At 48.7% G+C, this 19,597-nt stretch overlaps 1 protein-coding gene across 4 annotated transcripts in view; it reads left to right on the top strand.

Moving 5' to 3' along the window:
• pcif1 (phosphorylated CTD interacting factor 1) overlaps positions 1-16,120 on the top strand; it is a 295,713-nt gene extending 279,593 nt beyond the window's left edge. For 2 of the 4 annotated variants that reach the window (XM_072514490.1, XM_072514491.1), the window contains exons 15-16: positions 10,163-10,338; positions 10,975-16,120. In XM_072514490.1, the coding sequence (XP_072370591.1) occupies positions 10,163-10,338; positions 10,975-11,200 (402 nt within the window). In that variant the 3' untranslated portion in view covers positions 11,201-16,120. The remainder of the gene's footprint in view (positions 1-10,162; positions 10,339-10,974) is intronic. The other 2 variants (XR_011948739.1, XM_072514492.1) reach the window with 2 other exon arrangements.
• Positions 16,121-19,597: the final 3,477 nt, after the last annotated feature.

Here is a 19,597-nt window from a genome sequence, read left to right as displayed (position 1 = left end):
ATAGGGGAAAGACGGGAGCCTTGGTGGGGTCCCCGATAAGAAACAACCATAGGTTTGCCCCGGGGAGAATGGATGGGGGATTTGGAATATGGCAAAGAGCAGGAGTAACGCAACTGAAAGATCTGTTTGTGGATGGGAAGTTCGCAAGTCTGGGAGCGCTGACCGAGAAATATGGGTTGCCCCAAGGGAATGCATTCCGGTATATGCAACTGAGGGCTTTTGCGAGGCAGCAGGTGAGGGAATTCCCGCAGCTCCCGACGCATGAGGTGCAGGACAGAGTAATCTCAAAGACATGGGTGGGGGACGGTAAGGTGTCAGATATATATAGGGAAATGAGGGACGAGGGGGAGATTATGGTAGATGAGCTGAAAGGGAAATGGGAAGAAGAGCTGGGGGAGGAGATTGAGTAGGGGCTGTGGGCGGATGCCCTAAGTAGGGTAAACTCATCGTCCTCGTGTGCCAGGCTAAGCCTGATTCAATTTAAGGTGTTACACAGGGCGCATATGACTGGAGCACGGCTCAGTAAATTTTTTGGGGTAGAGGATAGGTGTGTGAGATGCTCGAGAAGCCCAGCGAATCACACCCACATGTTCTGGTCATGTCCGGCACTACAGGGGTTCTGGGTGGGGGTGACAAAGGTGCTTTCGAAAGTAGTGGGGGTCCAGGTCGAACCAAGCTGGGGGTTGGCTATATTTGGGGTTGCACAAGAGCCGGGAGTGCAGGAGGCGAGAGAGGCCGATGTTTTGGCCTTTGCGTCCGTAGTAGCCCGGCGCAGGATACTGTTGATGTGGAAGGAAGCCAAGCCCCCGGGGGTGGAGACCTGGATCAATGACATGGCAGGGTTTATAAAGCTGGAACGGATTAAGTTCGTCCTAAGGGGATCGGCTCAAGGGTTCACCAGGCGGTGGCAACCGTTCGTCGAATACCTCACAGAAAGATAGAGGGAATGGAAAAGAAGAAGGCAGCAGCAGCAGCCCGGGGGGGGGGGGGGGGGGGGGAAGGAACCAGAAGGAGTCTCAGGGTTATTAATATATATGTATAATATGTATAGGTCGTTGCTATAAATAATTGTATATTGGATTGTTAAACCATATTTTTGGAGAGTGTTTACCTGAGACAAGGCAGTTGCCATTTAGTTTTAGTTTTCGTTTTTGTTATATATTATTTATTCTTTGTTTATAAAACAGGTCATTGTTATTTATACTGTTATATTATTGTGTAAAGGATACACAATGTACTGTGATGGTTGACCAAAAGTTTTCAATAAAATATTCTTAAAAAAAAAATGAAGGCTACCGACCGTTGGTCGGGGAGGAGAGTGAATCTCCTGCCGGCCAGGTAATGCCTCCAATGTCACACACCTTCCACTATGGCTTGGGCTTCCTTTTCCACTGAGGAGTGGCGGATTTCTGAGGCGTGGAGGGTCCGGGAGAAAAAGGCCACGGGTCTGCCCGCTTGGTTAAGGGTGGCCGCCAGAGCTACGTCGGATGCGTCGCTCTCGACCTGGAAGGGGAGGGACTCGTTGATGGCGCGCATCGTGGCCTTTGCGATATCCGCTTTGATGCGGCTGAAGGCCTGGCGAGCCTCTGTCGACAGGGGAAGGTAGTGGACTGTATTAGCGGGCGGGCCTTGTCTGCGTACTGGGGGACCCACTGGGCGTAATATGAAAAGAAACCCAGGCAACGTTTCAGGGCTTTGGAGCAGTGGTGGAGGGGGAATTCCATAAAGGGGCGCATGCGTTCGGGGTCGGGGCCTATTATTCCATTGCGCACTACGTATCCCAGGATGGCCAAACGGTTTGTGCTAAAAACGCACTTTTCCTCATTATATGTGAGGTTCAGGGCGTTAGCGGTCTGGAGGAACTTTTGGAGGTTGGCGTCGTGGTCCTGCTGATCATGGCCGCAGATGGTTACGTTGTCGAGAAACGGGAACGTGGCCTGCAACCCGTGCTGGTCAACCATTTGGTCCATCTCCCGTTGGAAGACCGAGACCCCGTTTGTGATGCCAAATGGGACCCTTAGGAAGTGGTATAGACGCCCGTCTGCCTCGAAGGCAGTGTACTTGCGGTCACCTGGGCGGATGGGGAGCTGGTGGTAGGCGGACTTGAGGTCCACGGTGGAGATCACCTTATACTGGGCAATCCGATTGACCATGTCGGATATGCGGGGGAGAGGGTACGCATCTAGCTGCGTGTACCTGTTGATGGTCTGACTATAGTCTACGACCATTCTTTGCTTCTCCCCGGTCTTTACTACTACCACCTGGGCTCTCCAGGGACTATTGCTGGCCTGGATTATGCCTTCCTTCAGCAACCGCTGGACTTCAGACCGAATAAATATCCGGTCCTGGGTGCTGTACCGTCTGCTCCTAGTGGCGACGGGTTTGCAATCCGGGGTGAGGTTTGCAAACAAGGACGGCGGTTCAACCTTGAGAGTTGCGAGGCCGGAGATAATGAGTGGGGGTATTGGGCCGCCGAATTGGAATGTTAGGCTCTGCAGGTTACACTGGAAATCTAATCCCAGTAATGTGGGCGCGCAGAGTTGGGGCAGGACATAGAGCCTGTAGTTCTTAAACTCCATCCCTTGCACCGTTAGGTTCGTGATGCAGAACCCTTTGATCTCTACGGAATGGGATCCTGCAGCTAGGGAAATCTTTTGCGTGCTTGGATGGATGGTCAGAAAACAGCGTCTTACCGTGTCTGGGTGAATAAAACTTTCAGTGCTCCCGGAGTCGATCAGGCATGGCGTCTCGTATCCGTTGACCAGCACCGTTGTTGTCGTCGTCTGGAGCGTCCGGGGCCACGATTGATCCAGTGTCACCGAAGCCAGTCATGGTAGTAGTGTCGCGGCGTCTTCTTCGGACCCCGTGGAGCCGTAGATGCCCTTCAGCAATGCGAGCGCCGTTGGGAAATTCTCTGCGTCTTCTATGAGACGGTAAATTTCCGGGCTTACCCTCGAATGCAGGACCTGCATTTTCTGGTCGTCTGTGATCCGGCCGGGGGCCGTTCGGAGGTAGCCTTCAAAGCATGCTTGCCAGTGTTTGAATACTGCTGCCTAGTTTGCTGCGTGGGGGCTGATCCGCAGGCATTCCGGGGCGATCCAGAGCTCCATAGTCTTTTAAGCTCGCTTAATAAATTGTAGCGCACAATGACTTACGAGAGACGAGAAATGATGAAGTCGATCCAGGCTTTATTAAGCGATGCTTGTCTCCAGCAGCTCAGCAACAGAATGAAGCTGCGGGGAAAAGCTAGGGTTCTTATACTCCGTCTTCAGGGCGGAGCCAGGAGTCGGCAGCCAACCAGGACCCGGGATCTGTCGGCCAATAGCATCTCGGCTTCACAGTCCCACATGACCCCTAATACATACCACCACACCTGTTCGGTGCAAATCCCCACAGCCTGTTCTGTGTGAGCACCCACAGCCTGTTCTGTGTGTCCTCGCACAGAACAGGCTGTGGGTCCTCACACAGAACAGGCTGTGGGTGCTCACACAGAACAGGCTGTGGGTGCTCACGCCGAACAGGCTGTGGGTGCTCACGCCGAACAGGCTGTGGGTGCTCCCACCGAACAGGCTGTGGGGCCACACACAGAACAGGCTGTGGGTGCTCACACAGAACAGGATGTGTGAGCACCCACAGCCTGTTCTGTGTGAGGACCCACAGCCTGTTCTGTGCGAGGACCCACAGCCTGTTCTGTGTGAGCACCCACAGCCTGTTCTGTGTGAGCACCCACAGCCTGTTCTATGTGAGCACCCACAGCCTGTTCTGTGTGAGCAACCACAGCCTGTTCTCTGTGAGCACCCACATCCTGTTCTGTGTGAGCACCCACAGCCTGTTCTGTGTGTGGCCCCACAGCCTGTTCGGTGGGAGCACCCACAGCCTGTTCGGCGTGAGCACCCACAGCCTGTTCGGCGTGAGCACCCACAGCCTGTTCTGTGTGAGCACCCACAGCCTGTTCTGTGTGAGGACCCACAGCCTGTTCTGTGCGAGGACCCACAGCCTGTTCTGTGCGAGGACCCACAGCCTGTTCGGTGGGAGCACCCACAGCCTGTTCTGTGCGAGGACCCACAGCCTGTTCTGTGCAAGGACCCACAGCCTGTTCTGTGTGAGGACCCACAGCCTGTTCTGTGTGAGGACCCACAGCCTGTTCTGTGTGAGGACCCACAGCCTGTTCTGTGCGAGGACCCACAGCCTGTTCTGTGCGAGGACCCACAGCCTGTTCGGTGGGAGCACCCACAGCCTGTTCGGCGTGAGCACCCACAGCCTGTTCTGTGTGAGCACCCACAGCCTGTTCTGTGTGTGGCCCCACAGCCTGTTCGGTGGGAGCACCCACAGCCTGTTCGGCGTGAGCACCCACAGCCTGTTCGGCGTGAGCACCCACAGCCTGTTCTGTGTGAGCACCCACAGCCTGTTCTGTGTGAGGACCCACAGCCTGTTCTGTGCGAGGACCCACAGCCTGTTCTGTGCGAGGACCCACAGCCTGTTCGGTGGGAGCACCCACAGCCTGTTCTGTGCGAGGACCCACAGCCTGTTCTGTGCAAGGACCCACAGCCTGTTCTGTGTGAGGACCCACAGCCTGTTCTGTGTGAGGACCCACAGCCTGTTCTGTGCGAGGACCCACAGCCTGTTCTGTGCGAGGACCCACAGCCTGTTCTCTGTGAGCACCCACAGCCTGTTCTGTGTGAGCACCCACAGCCTGTTCTGTGTGAGCACCCACAGCCTGTTCTGTGTGAGCACCCACAGCCTGTTCTGTGTGAGCACCCACAGCCTGTTCTGTGTGAGCACCCACAGCCTGTTCTGTGTGAGCACCCACAGCCTGTTCTGTGTGAGCACCCACGGCCTGTTCTGTGTGAGCACCCACAGCCTGTTCTATGTGAGCACCCACAGCCTGTCCTGTGTGAGCAACCACAGCCTGTTCTCTGTGAGCACCCACAGCCTGTTCGGCGTGAGCACCCACAGCCTGTTCTGTGTGAGCACCCACAGCCTGTTCGATGTGAGCACCCACTACCTGTTCGGTCTGAGCACCCACAGGGTGTTCGGTGTGAGCACCCACAGTCTGTTCGGTGTGAACACCCACAGCCTGTTCTGTGTGAGCACCCTCAGCCTGTTCTGTGTGAGCACCCTCAGCCTGTTCTGTGTGAGCACCCTCAGCCTGTTCTGTGTGAGCACCCTCAGCCTGTTCTGTGTGAGCACCCTCAGCCTGTTCTGTGTGAGCACCCTCAGCCTGTTCTGTGTGAGCACCCTCAGCCTGTTCTGTGTGAGCACCCACAGCCTGTTCGATGTGAGCACCCACTACCTGTTCGGTCTGAGCACCCACAGGCTGTTCGGTGTGAGCACCCACAGCCTGTTCTGTGTGAGCACCCACAGGCTGTTCTGTGTGAGCACCCACAGTCTGTTCTGTGTGAGCACCCTCAGCCTGTTCTGTGTGAGCACCCTCAGCCTGTTCTGTGTGAGCACCCACAGCCTGTTCGATGTGAGCACCCACTACCTGTTCGGTCTGAGCACCCACAGGCTGTTCGGTGTGAGCACCCACAGCCTGTTCGGTCTGAGCACCCACAGCCTGTTTGGTGTGAGACCCCACAGCCTGTTCTGTGCAAAACCCCACAGCCTGTTCTGTGCGAGGATCTGTGACTTCAAGACATCCTGGATCATTTCTCGAATTTTGTAAGAAATTTGGCCCCACTTTCAATCTACAGAAGAAGGCTGTTACAATTCAGACAGTTGATCTGGGATAACGTATGCACCACACAATATTACGATTGCAGATGCTGTCTGCAGAAGACAGGGTGAGCTACTGAGAAAGCACCATGTCACGTTCTCGTCTCTTAGATTTTTTTTCAAATCTAGCAATGTTATTGGAAGGTTCCGTGCCAGGTAATGTGATTAACAGAGCATTCAATTATCAACAGAAGTTAACGTCTAGAAGGCAATTCTTAGACAACTTACTTTGTATGTGCGATGGCTAAAGCACATAGTCACCAAACAGAAAACTCAATCACTTTCACCTTAGAAAGATGGTGAAAATTTGATGATGGTTTAGGATTACAAACACCAAAGAAGATTATATATGTCAAACAGAGAGGCACTGATAGTAACAGCACAGTCAAGGTGAAATGGTCACCTAGATACTAAAGTACACAGAAGATGACATGAAGCTGGGTAAAAAGGATTGCCAAAAAACAATCGAAAAAAATGTGGCATCTCATCTGACACATGGAGGTATGCTTACAACTAGAAACTAGCAACAGATAAATCACATTTGTACACAAAAGCTGGAAGCAAGATGTGACTGGCTAGCCAAAGAAGAGCCCAAAGGAATTTGAGTCTCTATTGAAGCAGCTTTATTCCTAATTGGGTCAGGAACATGGACAGCCGTGCACATATAGGGTGGGTTTCTCCGTCCCACCGTACCAGATTTCTGGTTCAGCACACCGTCGGGAAACATTTCGCCAGCCGGTCAATGGGGTTTCCCATTGTGGAGCTGCCCCATGCCATTGGGAAACCCCCGGGCTGCCGACAAAACGGAGCATCCCGACGGCAGAGAATCAAGCCCATAGTCACCACACTGAGAGCCTCTGTGAAAGTTGGAGACAAAACAAACACCAACGAGTACAAACCACCTACGGTCAGTACTACCCATTCACACTCATCTTGAAATCCATGCTGGCAATTTCAGGCCACTGTGAAAGAATCCAGATGATGAAGCAGGTAAACAACTATTCGCCTGGTCCTCTGCTGCCTTTCGCTATCAGCTCAGTGGCACCAAGCACCCAGGCACCTTCCACTTATGTGGATGGATGAAGGGTTACAATCCACACCTCTGCATCATCTCCAGTGATGGTGACAAGTGCCCTCTTCTTGTATTACTTCCCACACACAATCGACCAGCCTTGATTTACAGAGGAATAAACATGCCTCTAATTATCCAAACCTATGCCAGAGACGATAAGGCAGGTAACCAGACTGATTTTGAACTTGGACCTCTGCTCTTTGTGATTTTTATAAATGAGGAAGTGGAAGGTTGGGTTAGTAAGTTTGCCGATGACCAAAGGTTGGTGGAGTTGGAGTTGTAAATAGTGTTGAGGGCTGTTGCAAGTTACAACAGGACATTGACAGGATGCAGAGCTGGGCTCGGAAGTGGCAGCTGGAGTTCAACCTGAATAAATGTGAAGTGTATCATTTTGGAAGGTCGAATTTGAATGCTGAATACAGAGTTAAAGGCAGGATTCTTGTGTGGAGGAACAGAGGGATCTTGGAGTCCACGGACATAGATCCCTCAAAGTTGCCACCCAGGGGGCAGCACGGTGGCGCAGTGGTTAGCACTGCTGCCTCACGGCGCCGAGGTCCCAGGTTCGATCCCGGCTCTGAGTCACTGTCCGTGTGGAGTTTGCATATTCTCGCCGTGTTTGCGTGGGTTTCGCCCCCACAACCCAAAGATGTGCAGGCTAGGTGGATTGACCACGCTAAATTGCCCCTTAATTGGGAAAAAATGAATTGGGTACTCTCAATTTATAAGAAAAAGAAAAAAAGTTGCCATCCAGGTTGATAGGGTTGATAAGAAGGCGTGTGGACTTTTGGCTTTCATTACAGGGGGATTGAGTTTAAGAGCCGCGAGGTTTTGCTGCAGCTTTATAAAACTCTAGTTAGACCGCACTTGGAATATTGTGTCCAGTTCTGGTCGCCTCATTATAGGAAGGATGTGGACGCTTTAGAGAGGGTGCAAAGGAGATTTACCAGGATGCTGCCTGGACTGGAGGGCATGTCTTAAAGTTGAGGGAGCTATGGCGTTTCTTACTGGAGCGAAGAAGGAAGAGAGGTGACTTAATAGAGGTGTACAAGATGATGAGAGGTATGGATAGAATGAATAGCCAGAGATCTTTCCCCAGGGCAGAAATGGTTGTCACGAGGGGACATCATTTTAAGGTGATTGGAGGAAGGTATAGGGGAGATGTCAGAGGTAGGTTCTTTTAGAGAGTGGTGGGTGCATGGAATGCACTGCCAGCAGAGGTGGTGGAGTCAGATTCATTAGGGACATTTAAGCGACTCTTGGACAGGCACATGGATAGCAGTAAATTGAAGGGGTATAGGTTAGGTTGATCTTAGATTATAATAAGAGGTCGGTACAACATCGTGGGCTGAAGGGCCTGTGCTGTACTGTTCTATGTTCTAAAGCTAAGTGATAAGATCAGAGAAAATAACAAAGCATGCCATACTATTCCTGTTAGTGAGCTTACTTTACTGATTGAAATTAGTTAGTGCCAAACTTGGAGCGGGAGTTTTTTTTACTGTAGCTGATTCCATTCCAGATTACAAGAAACGAGAAGGGGTCCTCATTCTCAACTGGACAGGAATCCAAAAGCCGAATTCTTGATCTTTCCCTGGCTCTCCATGTCCATGTATTCGTCAGCTGGGCTGTCAATCAAACTGGCCACCATCATCTGAAGTGTTGAATTCCTGTTAGATTACCTCCACAGGCTCTCATGAATCTATCCATTGCACAATAAAAACTTATGTGTTCCGTGGATTTAACCGCATGCTGAATTTAATTTGTGATAAATTACTTGAAGATTAAATAGTCAATAATCCTGTACACGACAAACAGGGTGCATTAGCAGAGGGATTTGGTACAAATAAAATTGGGCGTATTTGTAGGGGCTGGTTTAGTACACTGGGCTAAATAGCTGGCTTGTAATACAGAACAGCGCGGGTTCAATTCCCGTACAGGCCTCCCCGAACAGACGCCGGAATGTGGCGACTCGGGGCTTTTCACAGTAACTTCATTGAAGCTTACTTGTGACAATAGGCAATTTTCATTATTACTTCATGAGGTGTGGATCAAACTCGGGCCCTGCCTTCTCAACCTTGCCCCTCGCCTGAGGTGTGGTGATCCTCAGGTTAAATCATCACCAGTCAGCTCTCCCCCTCAAAGAGGAAAGCGGCCTATGGTCATTTGGGACTTTGGTGACTTTACATTTACAAGGCAAAATACATTTTTCCTCAGATGAGGAATTGAAGTTGAAGTTTTAGCAGTTGAGCTTCTTGATATATGATATATCTTCTTTAAGATATGATGAGAAAGTGAGAGGATGATATTGAGAGTATGAGAAGCTGGTGGGTCTGGTGTACAGTGGGTTGGAAGTGGGTGAGATCGAGAGGTGGGTGAGATCGAGAGGTGGGTGAGATCGAGAGGTGGGTGAGATCGAGAGGTGGGTGGATTAGAGAGGTGGGTGGATTAGAGAGGTGGGTGGATTAGAGAGGTGGGTGGATTAGAGAGGTGGGTGGGTTAGAGAGGTGGGTGGGTTAGAGAGGTGGGTGGGTTAGAGAGGTGGGTGGGTTAGAGAGGTGGGTGGGTTAGAGAGGTGGGTGGGTTAGAGAGGTGCGTGGGTTAGAGAGGTGCGTGGGTTAGAGAGGTGGGTGGGTTAGAGAGGTGGGTGGGTTAAGAGAGGTGGGTGGGTTAAGAGAGGTGGGTGGGTTAGAGAGGTGGGTGGGTTCGATGGGGTGGTTGGGTTCGAGAGATGGTTGCGTTCGATGGGGTGGGTGGGTTTGAAATTCGAGAGGTGCGTGGGTCCAAGAGACTGGTGGGTTTGAGAGGTGGGTGGGTGGGTTTGAGAGGTGGGTGGGTTTGAGAGGTGGGTGGGTTAAAGAGGTGGGTGGGTTAAAGAGGTGGGTGGGTTAAAGAGGTGGGTGGGTTAAAGAGGTGGGTGGGTTAAAGAGGTGGGTGAGTTAAAGAGGTGGGTGGGTTAAAGAGGTGGGTGGGTTAAAGAGGTGGGTGGGTTAAAGAGGTGGGTGGGTTAGAGAGGTGGGTGGGTTAAAGCGGTGGGTGAGTTAGAGAGGTGGGTGAGTTCGATGGGGTGGGTGGGTTTGAAGTTCGAGAGGTGCCTGGGTCCAAGAAACTGGTGAGTTCAAGAGGTGGGTGGATTCGAGAGGTGGATGGGTTTGTTTGAGCGGTGGATAAGTTCGAGAGGTGGGTGGGCTCAAGAGGTGGGTGGATTCGAAGTTCAAGAGGTGGGTGGGTTCAAGAAGCAGGCGAGTTTGAGAGGTGGGTAGATCTGGTGTGAAGACGGGTTTGAGATGTGGAAGTCATTGGGAAAGGGCACTGAATGGTCCTGAAGTTGAGTGGCCTCTGAACCTGATAACCTATTCCTGTGGATTTGTCTTCAAACAGGAGCTGTTGGGAAGATCAACTGAGCCACTCTCATTCATAGTGTTCGTCCCTGAATGGAGGAACCCTCCAACTCCAGCTCTGGTCCGAATGGAGGAGAGCAAATTTAAACGACACCAAATCCTAGTACCAGCCTATGAGCATGAGTACAGGAGTGGGTCACAGCACATCTGCAAAAAGTAAGCGTTAACGGCAGCACCTGGTCATGGCTGACAGACTAATGAGTTGTATGATGTATGTTTATCTTTACAAGCTGCATCTAGCTGTAATGGACTGAGTGGGGTTTATGCACAGAGTAGGTAATGAGGTTGGGAGAGGGAGAAAGACTCGGGAAGTGAGGGAGAAAGAGTCAATGAGTGAGGGAGAAAGAGTCAATGAGTGAGGGAGAAAGAGTCGAGGAGTGAGGGAGGGAGAGTCATGGAGTGAGGGAGGGAGAGTCATGGAGTTAGGAAGAGTGTTACGGAGTGAGGGTGTTACGGAGTGGGGGGAGGGAGAGAGCCACGGACTGGGGGGAGAGAGAGAGCCACGGACTGGGGGGCGGGGGGGGTCACGGACTAGGGTTGGGAGAGGGGGTCACGGACTGGGGTTGGGAGAGGGGGTCACGAACTGGGGTTGGGAGAAGGTCATGGACTGGGGTGTGGAGAGGGGGCCATGGACTAGGGTGGGGAGAGGGGGTCACGGACTGGGGTGGGGAGAGGGGGGTCACGGACTGGGGTGGGGAGAGGGGGGTCACGGACTGGGGTGGGGTCACAGTGAGGAGTGTGCCCATCATGATTTGAACTGAGAGATTAACACTATGCTTTGTTGATTTGCAGGGAGGATATCTATTATAAAGCTGTGCACTCTACAGCTCTCATCTTCCTGCAGAATGATACTGGGTTTGCAAAATGGAAACCCGTGCCAGAGCGGCTCCAGCAGCTACTGGCAGCCTATAAATTGACAGGAAAGTCATCCTCATCGTCATCCTCCTCCTCATCGGCAGCTGGTGAGAAAGACCAGGAACAGAGTGGGGACCAAAGCAGCAACACAGAGCATCATTGAACTGGGATTGAGGACGCGAGCTAGATAAAGGCAGCGCAGAGCTGTTAATACTGTGGTTTTAAACAGGTGGACTCGATACAAGCTGCAAAACCATTGTCGTCACCAGCAAGAAATGTACATAATGTACAGTGTCTCTTTCAAAACAGACCCAGAGTTCTGGGTTCTTAATGTTTATGTTTGTTGTTTTTATTTTTACTGAGGTGTTTAGGGGAGCGAAGCAGAATATGTCTGTGTAATATATTCCATGGAAATATTTCAGAACAGAATACCGTGTCAGTTTTATCAGCTTTCTTATTTTTTTTTTTGAGATTATGCAATTCCGCCTAATATTTTTTTAAACTTTGCGAATAGTGGCTGCAGACATTTTCCATTTTAACACAGGAATTTCTTTTCAATGCAGAGAATTAAGTGTAAGTGTACAAACTGATGGATAGGAATTGATTGGTGTTTCTGTAAGAAGTGTTGCTTCTTGTTGACCTGTGTAGACTGTATTTCCGAATTGTTCAATGGCAGCTCAACTCACTGAACGTTTGAATGTACAGCACCCAGTGCAGCTCTCACATTTAACCCTTCACTGGCACTGGGGAATTAGATGATCTCCTGAAGGGAAATAATGAAGGCTACAAGGAAAGGACAGGGAGATGTGATTATGACAGAGAGCTCTATAGGGACGGCATAGGCTGAGCTCTCTTCACTCAGATTTGAGCAATTTCTCATTAAGCATCCAGATTCCTGTCTATATGGTTCGTTTCATTGATTGTTTAAATAATAAGGTCTCCCGACTGTGCAACAACCTCTGAATGCAGAGGATTTAATTCAGTTAAATGGGAACCCTCTGCCAGTGATATACTTTCAATGATCATTATAGAGTAACTAGAATTCAGGCCAGCCAGCCTCAAAGGGTTAAATATAGGGTTGCGCCACTTGGAAGGTGTGGCTCAATACAATATCCTGTTAAAGAGCAACCGAGACTGTAAGGTGTTGTTTACCCAGACATTGCTTCAACTACAGGCCCAAGCACCAGCATGGCCAGATTATCAGGGATTTTGGTTCTTACGTTTTGTCATATTGCTGAGAGGAGCTGATGCCAAAATGGCAGGGCAGCACTGGTTACTCATAATGCTTAACTCAGATTAAACCACTTGTCAGGTTCAGCTGCACTGAGGATTGAGTAATAGTTCAGTGCTGTACTACAGAGTGAACACCCATCTCTTAGATACTATCACACATGGAAATCTGGCTGCTCTGAGTGCAAGGCTGTAACCCAAGCAATGTCTTACTGTAACAGTACACATCACCACCTTGAGATTGTTTCTGATTAATAGAGTGCATGGACCCTTACAGGTTGGCTAAACAGCTTCCGATTACAAAACTTTAAAACAACAACTGTGCAAAGTGAAAGGCTGAATGTGCTTGTAGTTATTGTTTGTTAATGTATGTGGTGAAAGAGAGGGTCGGGATGGCTGAAGAGAATTCAGTTCTTTAAAATAGAGAGCATATAAACAGAAAATGCTGTAAATACTCAACAGGTCTGACAGCATCTGTCGAGAAAAACAGTAACATTTCAGGCCTGAACCCTTCATCAGAACTGGAAAATGTTATGTTGGATGAAGTCTTTATAACTCTGTTTCTCTCTACATGAATGCTGCCAGACCTGCTGAGTATTTCCTGGGTTATTTTCAGATTTCCAACATTCGCAGTATTTTGCTTCGAGTATATAACAGTTTATTCCCCAATCACAAGGCACAGAACATCCTATCACAATGTGTATCCAATCTGTCAGCTTCAACTTGTTTGGTGTGCCTCTATCCCAACTTTGTCATTGCTTGGCGAGAGATTATCCTGGCACCCTGTAGTCCAGATACTGTCTTGTCTCCCTGTTGTTCCACCACCCTGTGACCCACTCACAGTCCTGGAACTGAATAAAGATACCTTTTAGCCAGTGTTCATTTTATTAAAATTATATAAGGTAGCAGCCATATGTAATGAGGAATGCAGTAAAGGGTTTTGATAACAAATGTCTTCACTCTGGGGTCTGACGTATGGGACATACTTAAAATCACTCGTGGCACAATCCTCATGACTTGTATCCTACACTTACACTCAATCTAATCACATTGCTGATCTTTATTCATCACAACTATCCACTATATCTCTAAAGTTGGAACTCTCTCGTAAGATAGCAGTGGAAGTCTTACCTGAAAGCAATTTAATGCTGCTTGCAGTGTTAAGTGCCTGCAGGGCAGCCACAGGTTTTTAGCGGGGGGTGGGGGGGGGGGGAGATCCATGGCAGCCTGATAATACATATTTATCTGTACACACATTCTATACTCCATAAAACCCTTTCTTTCCACTTTGCCAGCTTTCTGTCTTGTTTTACAGATTTCTTTAGTCTTTGTCCCTTATGTTTGTTTATTTCTTTCCATTGATTGCACCTTTCTTTCATGTCAGTGGCTTTTAATGCAAACAGTGCATTGAATACTATTCAACAGGCTTCTGGAACTCGCCATCTGCTGACGTGTGCACTCTGCCACAATTACCATCCCTCAGATCACACACTCTTGGGGCAGAATTACCAGCTGTTCATGCCGGCAGGATATTCCGGTCCCACGGCTGGCGCACGGGTTTCCCAGCGATGGGTGCAGTCAACGAGAAATCCCGTTAACAACGGCAGGACCAGGAAATGCCACTGCCAGGCCACCTCCACCGCCAAAAAAAACGCAGTGGATTGCTCGGTAAATCCTTCCCTTGGTGTTTACATATCCAGTGGCTGAATTAATTCATCTTCACCCTTTGTGTGCACTCTAATGGAGCCATTAAATCTTGTTTGTTTCTTCATATCTCTCACAGATAACAACTCTTACCTTGGATTATCCACATGTTTACCTTGTAAGCCTTACTATCTCCACTGACCCCAAAAGTCTTCATCAATAACATTGCCCTAGGATGCCAAATTATCCTCCGAAACTCCAATAACGATAAAATCTAAATTCATACAACAATGGAGTTCTGCCTCAATCAAACATTTTTACATGTTCAGTCCAAATAGCAGTCCTAGTTCCATACGCCCCAACCAGGAGAAAAGCCCTTCCAGCAATTACTGTAACAATGTCTTTAAGAATTGTATGTTTCAATGAGATCACATCTTCTTCTGAACCCCGGAGTATCTGGTCCTTGGCTACTCAGCTTTTCCTCACAAGATAATCCTCTGATCCCAGGAATCAGTCCAGTAAACCTACATTCCCTCTCTCGAAAGGTGGTATATTCTTCCATAGGTAAGGAGACCATTAATTAGTCTCACAAAGGCCTTTTAATAATTTCAGCAAATCTTTTTCACTTGAACACTCCAATCCCTTTGTGATAAAGGTTAATGTACCGTTCGCCTTCCTAATTATTTGCTGCACCTGAATATTAACTTTGTGATGCATGTGCAATGAGATGCAGGTCTCTCTAAACAACATTTCCCAATATCTCATCATTTAAGTTAAATTCAAAGTTTATCAGTCACCCTGTCTGACTTCTGGTTCTATGTCATCACTTGACGATTTATTCCTGCTGTCTTCTCAGGTCATTACAGCTCTCGCTGTGATCCCAGTTCACTGATGCGCCTTTTATCACCACTGCTAACCTTCTGTAACATGTACAAGGACACACAGCTCCCTCTGAATGAAAGTCTTCCTTAATTTTGCCTTTCAAAAAATATTTGGTTGCTATTTTTCTTTCCAAGGTGGATAACTTCACACGCCCCAACATTATATTCCATTGACCTTGTTCTTAACCATTCACCAAACTCTACGGGCTGGATTATTCGTCGGCGGGATCCTCAGTTTCGCCAGCAGCGCACTCACGCCCACGGAATTCCCGACGGCGTGGGGGTGCCCACAATGGAACGGAGGATCCCGCTGCCGGAGGGGGGCACGCCACACCAGAAAACCGGTGCGGCGGGACACAGAATCCCACCAATATCGCCTCGTAACTTACTCCCACTCCACTGCATTTACTTTGCACTTGGACTCTCTCTATTATCTCCTGTCCCTCACTGGCTTGCCTCCGGATGTGAGAGTGTGTGGAAAGTTGCAGATTATTTCTAGGAAGGTTGATGAACGGTATCGTCCACTTGCCAATATCTTCACTTTGTGCAGAGGTTGTTGTGTTTTGTCTTTTGTTTCCAGTTTGATTTGAAGTTAGAAAAGGGATACAGCCAACCAGAACACTTCTGAAGAACTAATGACCGTAACCTTGCACTGATGGCACATGTCTCAATCTAGTTGAGTATCTGAAAATCGCACTTATTATTGAGCATGCATTGAAATGGGGATTGTGCAGACCTGAGGCTGACCTGAGCCATTGAAGTGATGTGTTATCCAGTTCTGGAGTTGGCAGTGATTGGGATCCCTCAGTCCTGAAGTGAGGCATCTGATGTGCACCATGAACACTAACTCAGTACTCCAGCATCCTATTTTCAGTATCTGTGCTCAGACACTGTGGGATTCTGACTGGAAGATGATGAAAGGCTCAGCTCTCCCACTGCCTCTCCTCAACCATGTTTTATCTGTAGTGTTTATTTTTGTATTTATTTTGTTACTCTTTTTAAATTGTATTTTAAGAAATACAGATTTAAGTATATGTGCTGCCTAATTGGTAAAAGATTGATGGTGCTTTGTGGTCAGGTTTGGGATCATATTGAGATAATGTCACAGTGGGATCCTGGCACTGAACCTGGCACCCGTTTTCTATTAACACTAGTGAATGTCAATGTGAACCCACATCTAATCGATCTACTTTGTAAAGTCATGTCCAATGATCCAGTTGACCTCTTTTTCTAAGTAACACGTACAGATCAGATCCCCGTGTTGGTTTCAAACTCTTTACTTACGCAAGGAAACTTTCAACACCAGAATTAAAATATACTGATTAGAATTGTCCGGATTTCTGTGAGCAAAGTGTGAATGAAGATAATTAAGACTGATAATGCCCCCCACTGGAATCAAACTATCAATGTGTGAGAAATACCAATGCTTTATAATTATAACCTGACAGCAGGCTGCTCCAGAGTCACTCTACGGCTAAATTCAGTTTTCGGAGTCACTCTGTGGCCGGGTTCCGCTCCCGGAGTCCCTCTGTGCCCTTGTTCAGCTCCCGGAGTCCCTCTGTGCTCTTATTCAGCTCCCAGAGCCACACTGTGCCCGGGTTTAGCTCTGTTCGCTTTGAGCTATTGATGCTGGTACTGCCATTAAAGTAACAATATCTTGACAGAGTGCCTGTTTACCTTTTACCGACGTTGCTATCCATGACCTTGGGCAGACAATGAGATGTCCAGCCAGACATTGGGCTTGTGCTTTCAACCTGATTCACTATGGATCCTGGCAATATAACTGACGGCTTGTGCTGCCGAACTTGCCGCACCCCTAGACAACTGCTCCAGTACAGCTACAACACTGGCATCTACCCGGCAATATGGATAATTGCCCAAGTATGTCCTGTACATAAGAAAAGGACAAATCCAACCCAGCCAATTACCGCCCTGTCAGTCTACTCTCCAATAACAGCAAAGTGATGGAAGGAGTCATCAACAGTGCTATCGAGCGGCACTTACTCAGCAATAACCTGCTCACGGACACTCAGCTTGGGTTCCACCAGGGTCATTCAGCTCCTGACCTCATTGCAGTCTTAGTTAAGGCAGCACGGTGGTGCAGTAGTTAGCACTTGCCTCACGGCGCCGGGTCACTGACCATGCGGAGTTCGCACATTCCGTGTTTGCGTGTGTTTTGCCCACACAACGCAAAGATGTGCAGGCTAGGTGGATTGGCCAAGCTAAATTGCCCCATAATTGGAAAAAAATTAATTTATATTTTTTTAAAATGACAGCCTTGGTTCCAACATGAAAAAAGAGCTGAACTCCAGAGGTGAGGTGAGAGTGTCTGCCCTTGACATCAAGACAATATTTGACCAAGTATGGCATCAAAGAGCCCTAGCTAAACTGGAGTCAATGGGAATCGGGGAAAACTCTCTGCTGGTTGGAGTCATACCTGGCACAAAGGAAGGTGGTTGTGGTTGAAGGTCAATAATCTCAGGTCCAGGACATCACTGCAGGAGTTCCTCAGGGTAGTGTCCTAGGCCCAACCATCTTGAGCTGCTTCATCAATGACCTGCCTTCCATCATAAGGGCAGAAGTGGGGACGTATACGGATGAATGGGTAATGTTCACCATTCATGACTCCTCAGATAATGAAGCAGTCCATGTCCAAATGCAGCAAGACCTGGACATTATCCAGGCTTGGCCTGACAAGTGGCAAGTTACATTTGTGCCACACAAGTGCCAGGCAATAACCATCTCTTACAAGAGAGGATCTAACCTTTGCCTCTTGAAATTCAATGGCATTACCATCGCTGAATCCCCCACAATCAACATCCTGGGGGTTACCATTGATCAGAAACTGAACTGGACTAGCCACATTAATACTGTGGCTGCCAGGGCAAGTCAAAGGCCAGGAATCCTATGGCGAGTAACTCACCTTCTTGCCCCCCAAAGCCTGTCCACCATCTATAAGGCACAAGTCAGGAGTGTACTGGAATACTCTCCACTTGCCTGGATGAGTGCAACTCCAACACCACTCAAGAAGCTCAACACCATCCAGGAGAAAGCAGCCCGCTTGATTATTCCTCCTTTCGCAAACATTCAAACCCTCCACCACCGACGAACAGTGGCAGCCTTGTGTACCATCTATAAGATGATGTGGAGATGCCAGCGTTGGACTGGGGTGAGCACAGTAAGAAGTTTTACAACACCAGGTTAAAGTCCCAACAGGTTTGTTTCAATGTCACTAGCTTTCGGAGCGCTGCTCCTTCAGGTGAAGGAGGCACTATAAGATGCACTGCAGTAATCACCAAGTTTTGTTAGCACCTTCCAAACCCACTACCATCTAGAAGGATAAGAGCAGTAGATACCTGAGAACCCCACCACCTGGAAGTCCCCCTCCAAGTCACTCGCCACCCTGACTTAGATATATATCGCTGTTCCTTCGCTGGGGCAAAAGCCTGGAATAGTCAGCATAGTGGGTGTACCTACACCCGAAGCACTGCAGCGATTCAAGAAGGCAACTCACCATAACCTTCTGAAGGCCAACTAGGGTTGGGCAATAAATGCTGGCCTAACCAGCGATGCCCACATAGCTAAAAAAAACTAAGGGTAACTTTTCTCTAGTTGCAGAGTCCCCATCTGAATTATTTTCACTGAGATTTACACACACAACCTTTGAGGAGAAGGATTCATTGCAACAATGACATAACGGAAAATTCACAGCAATTCTGAGCATGACTACCAGCACTTGTAATCAGCATGAGACATACATGATGGCATTGATAGAACCCCAACCAGGTAAATCCATTGTACAATATCCCATAACCAAGAGGTAAATGTTATGAACTCCCCAGAGGACAGTACAAGCTCCTTCACACTGAGTGAAAGCCTCAATTCCATGATCTCAATGGAAAGCCCTCACCTTAGAACCACCACAGGACTCCTTTGGTAATGGGCACTAAATCATCAATCAGTTTTCGGGCAGCACGGGAGTACAGTGGTAGCACTGCTTCTTCACAGTTCCAGTTTCCCGGATTTGATTCCCGTCTTGGGCCACTGACTGCGCAGTCTGCACGTTCTCCCCATGTCTGTGGGTTGCCTCCGGGTGCTCCGGTTTCCTCCCACAGTCCAAAGATGTGCAGGTTAGGTGGATTGGTCATGCTAAATTGCCCTTTGTGTCCAAAACAAAGGTTAGGTGGGGTTACTGGGTATGGGGATAGGGTGGAGGTGTGGGCTTGGGTGGGGTGCTCTTTCCAAGGTCTGGTGCCGACTCGAAGGGCCGAATGGCCTCCTTCTGCACTGTAAATTCTAGGATTCAATTGCACAAATGGTCAACATAGGACCTTGAGCAATGCTCTGTGGAACTCACCGCAGCACTAAGTTAACACATGAAATCAATAGTTACATGTAAATAGGAGTTGGCTTCTTAGCTCATTCACTTAGATTGTGGCTCGTCTATATTTCAACTCCATTTATTCACTGTGGTTACGCTTGCCTAACACAACTCTTATCTCCCAGTTTTCCCAGCCTCAATAGCTTTTTGGGAGAGAGTTTTCCACATCTCTACTACCATGGATGTGAAAGACGTCCTTCCTAAACGGCCTGGCTTCAATTTTGTCAGTCTCCCATCAGAGGAAATAGTGACTGCATACCCTATGACGAGCTTACTGTCTAACCGTCAAGTCATTAGACCACAGAAGGAGACAGTTTGGTCCACTGACTCTATGCTGGCTCACTGCAAATCAATCAGGTCTCCAGAGGTCCCCAGTGTCACAGGTGTCTGTCTTCAGACAATTCAATTCACCCCACGTGATATC

This window comes from Scyliorhinus torazame, chromosome 8 (genome assembly GCF_047496885.1).
Source record: "Scyliorhinus torazame isolate Kashiwa2021f chromosome 8, sScyTor2.1, whole genome shotgun sequence".
Taxonomy (NCBI): domain Eukaryota; kingdom Metazoa; phylum Chordata; class Chondrichthyes; order Carcharhiniformes; family Scyliorhinidae; genus Scyliorhinus; species Scyliorhinus torazame.
Note: the sequence above shows the minus strand (reverse complement) of the source record. Positions and strands in the feature narration are given on the sequence as shown.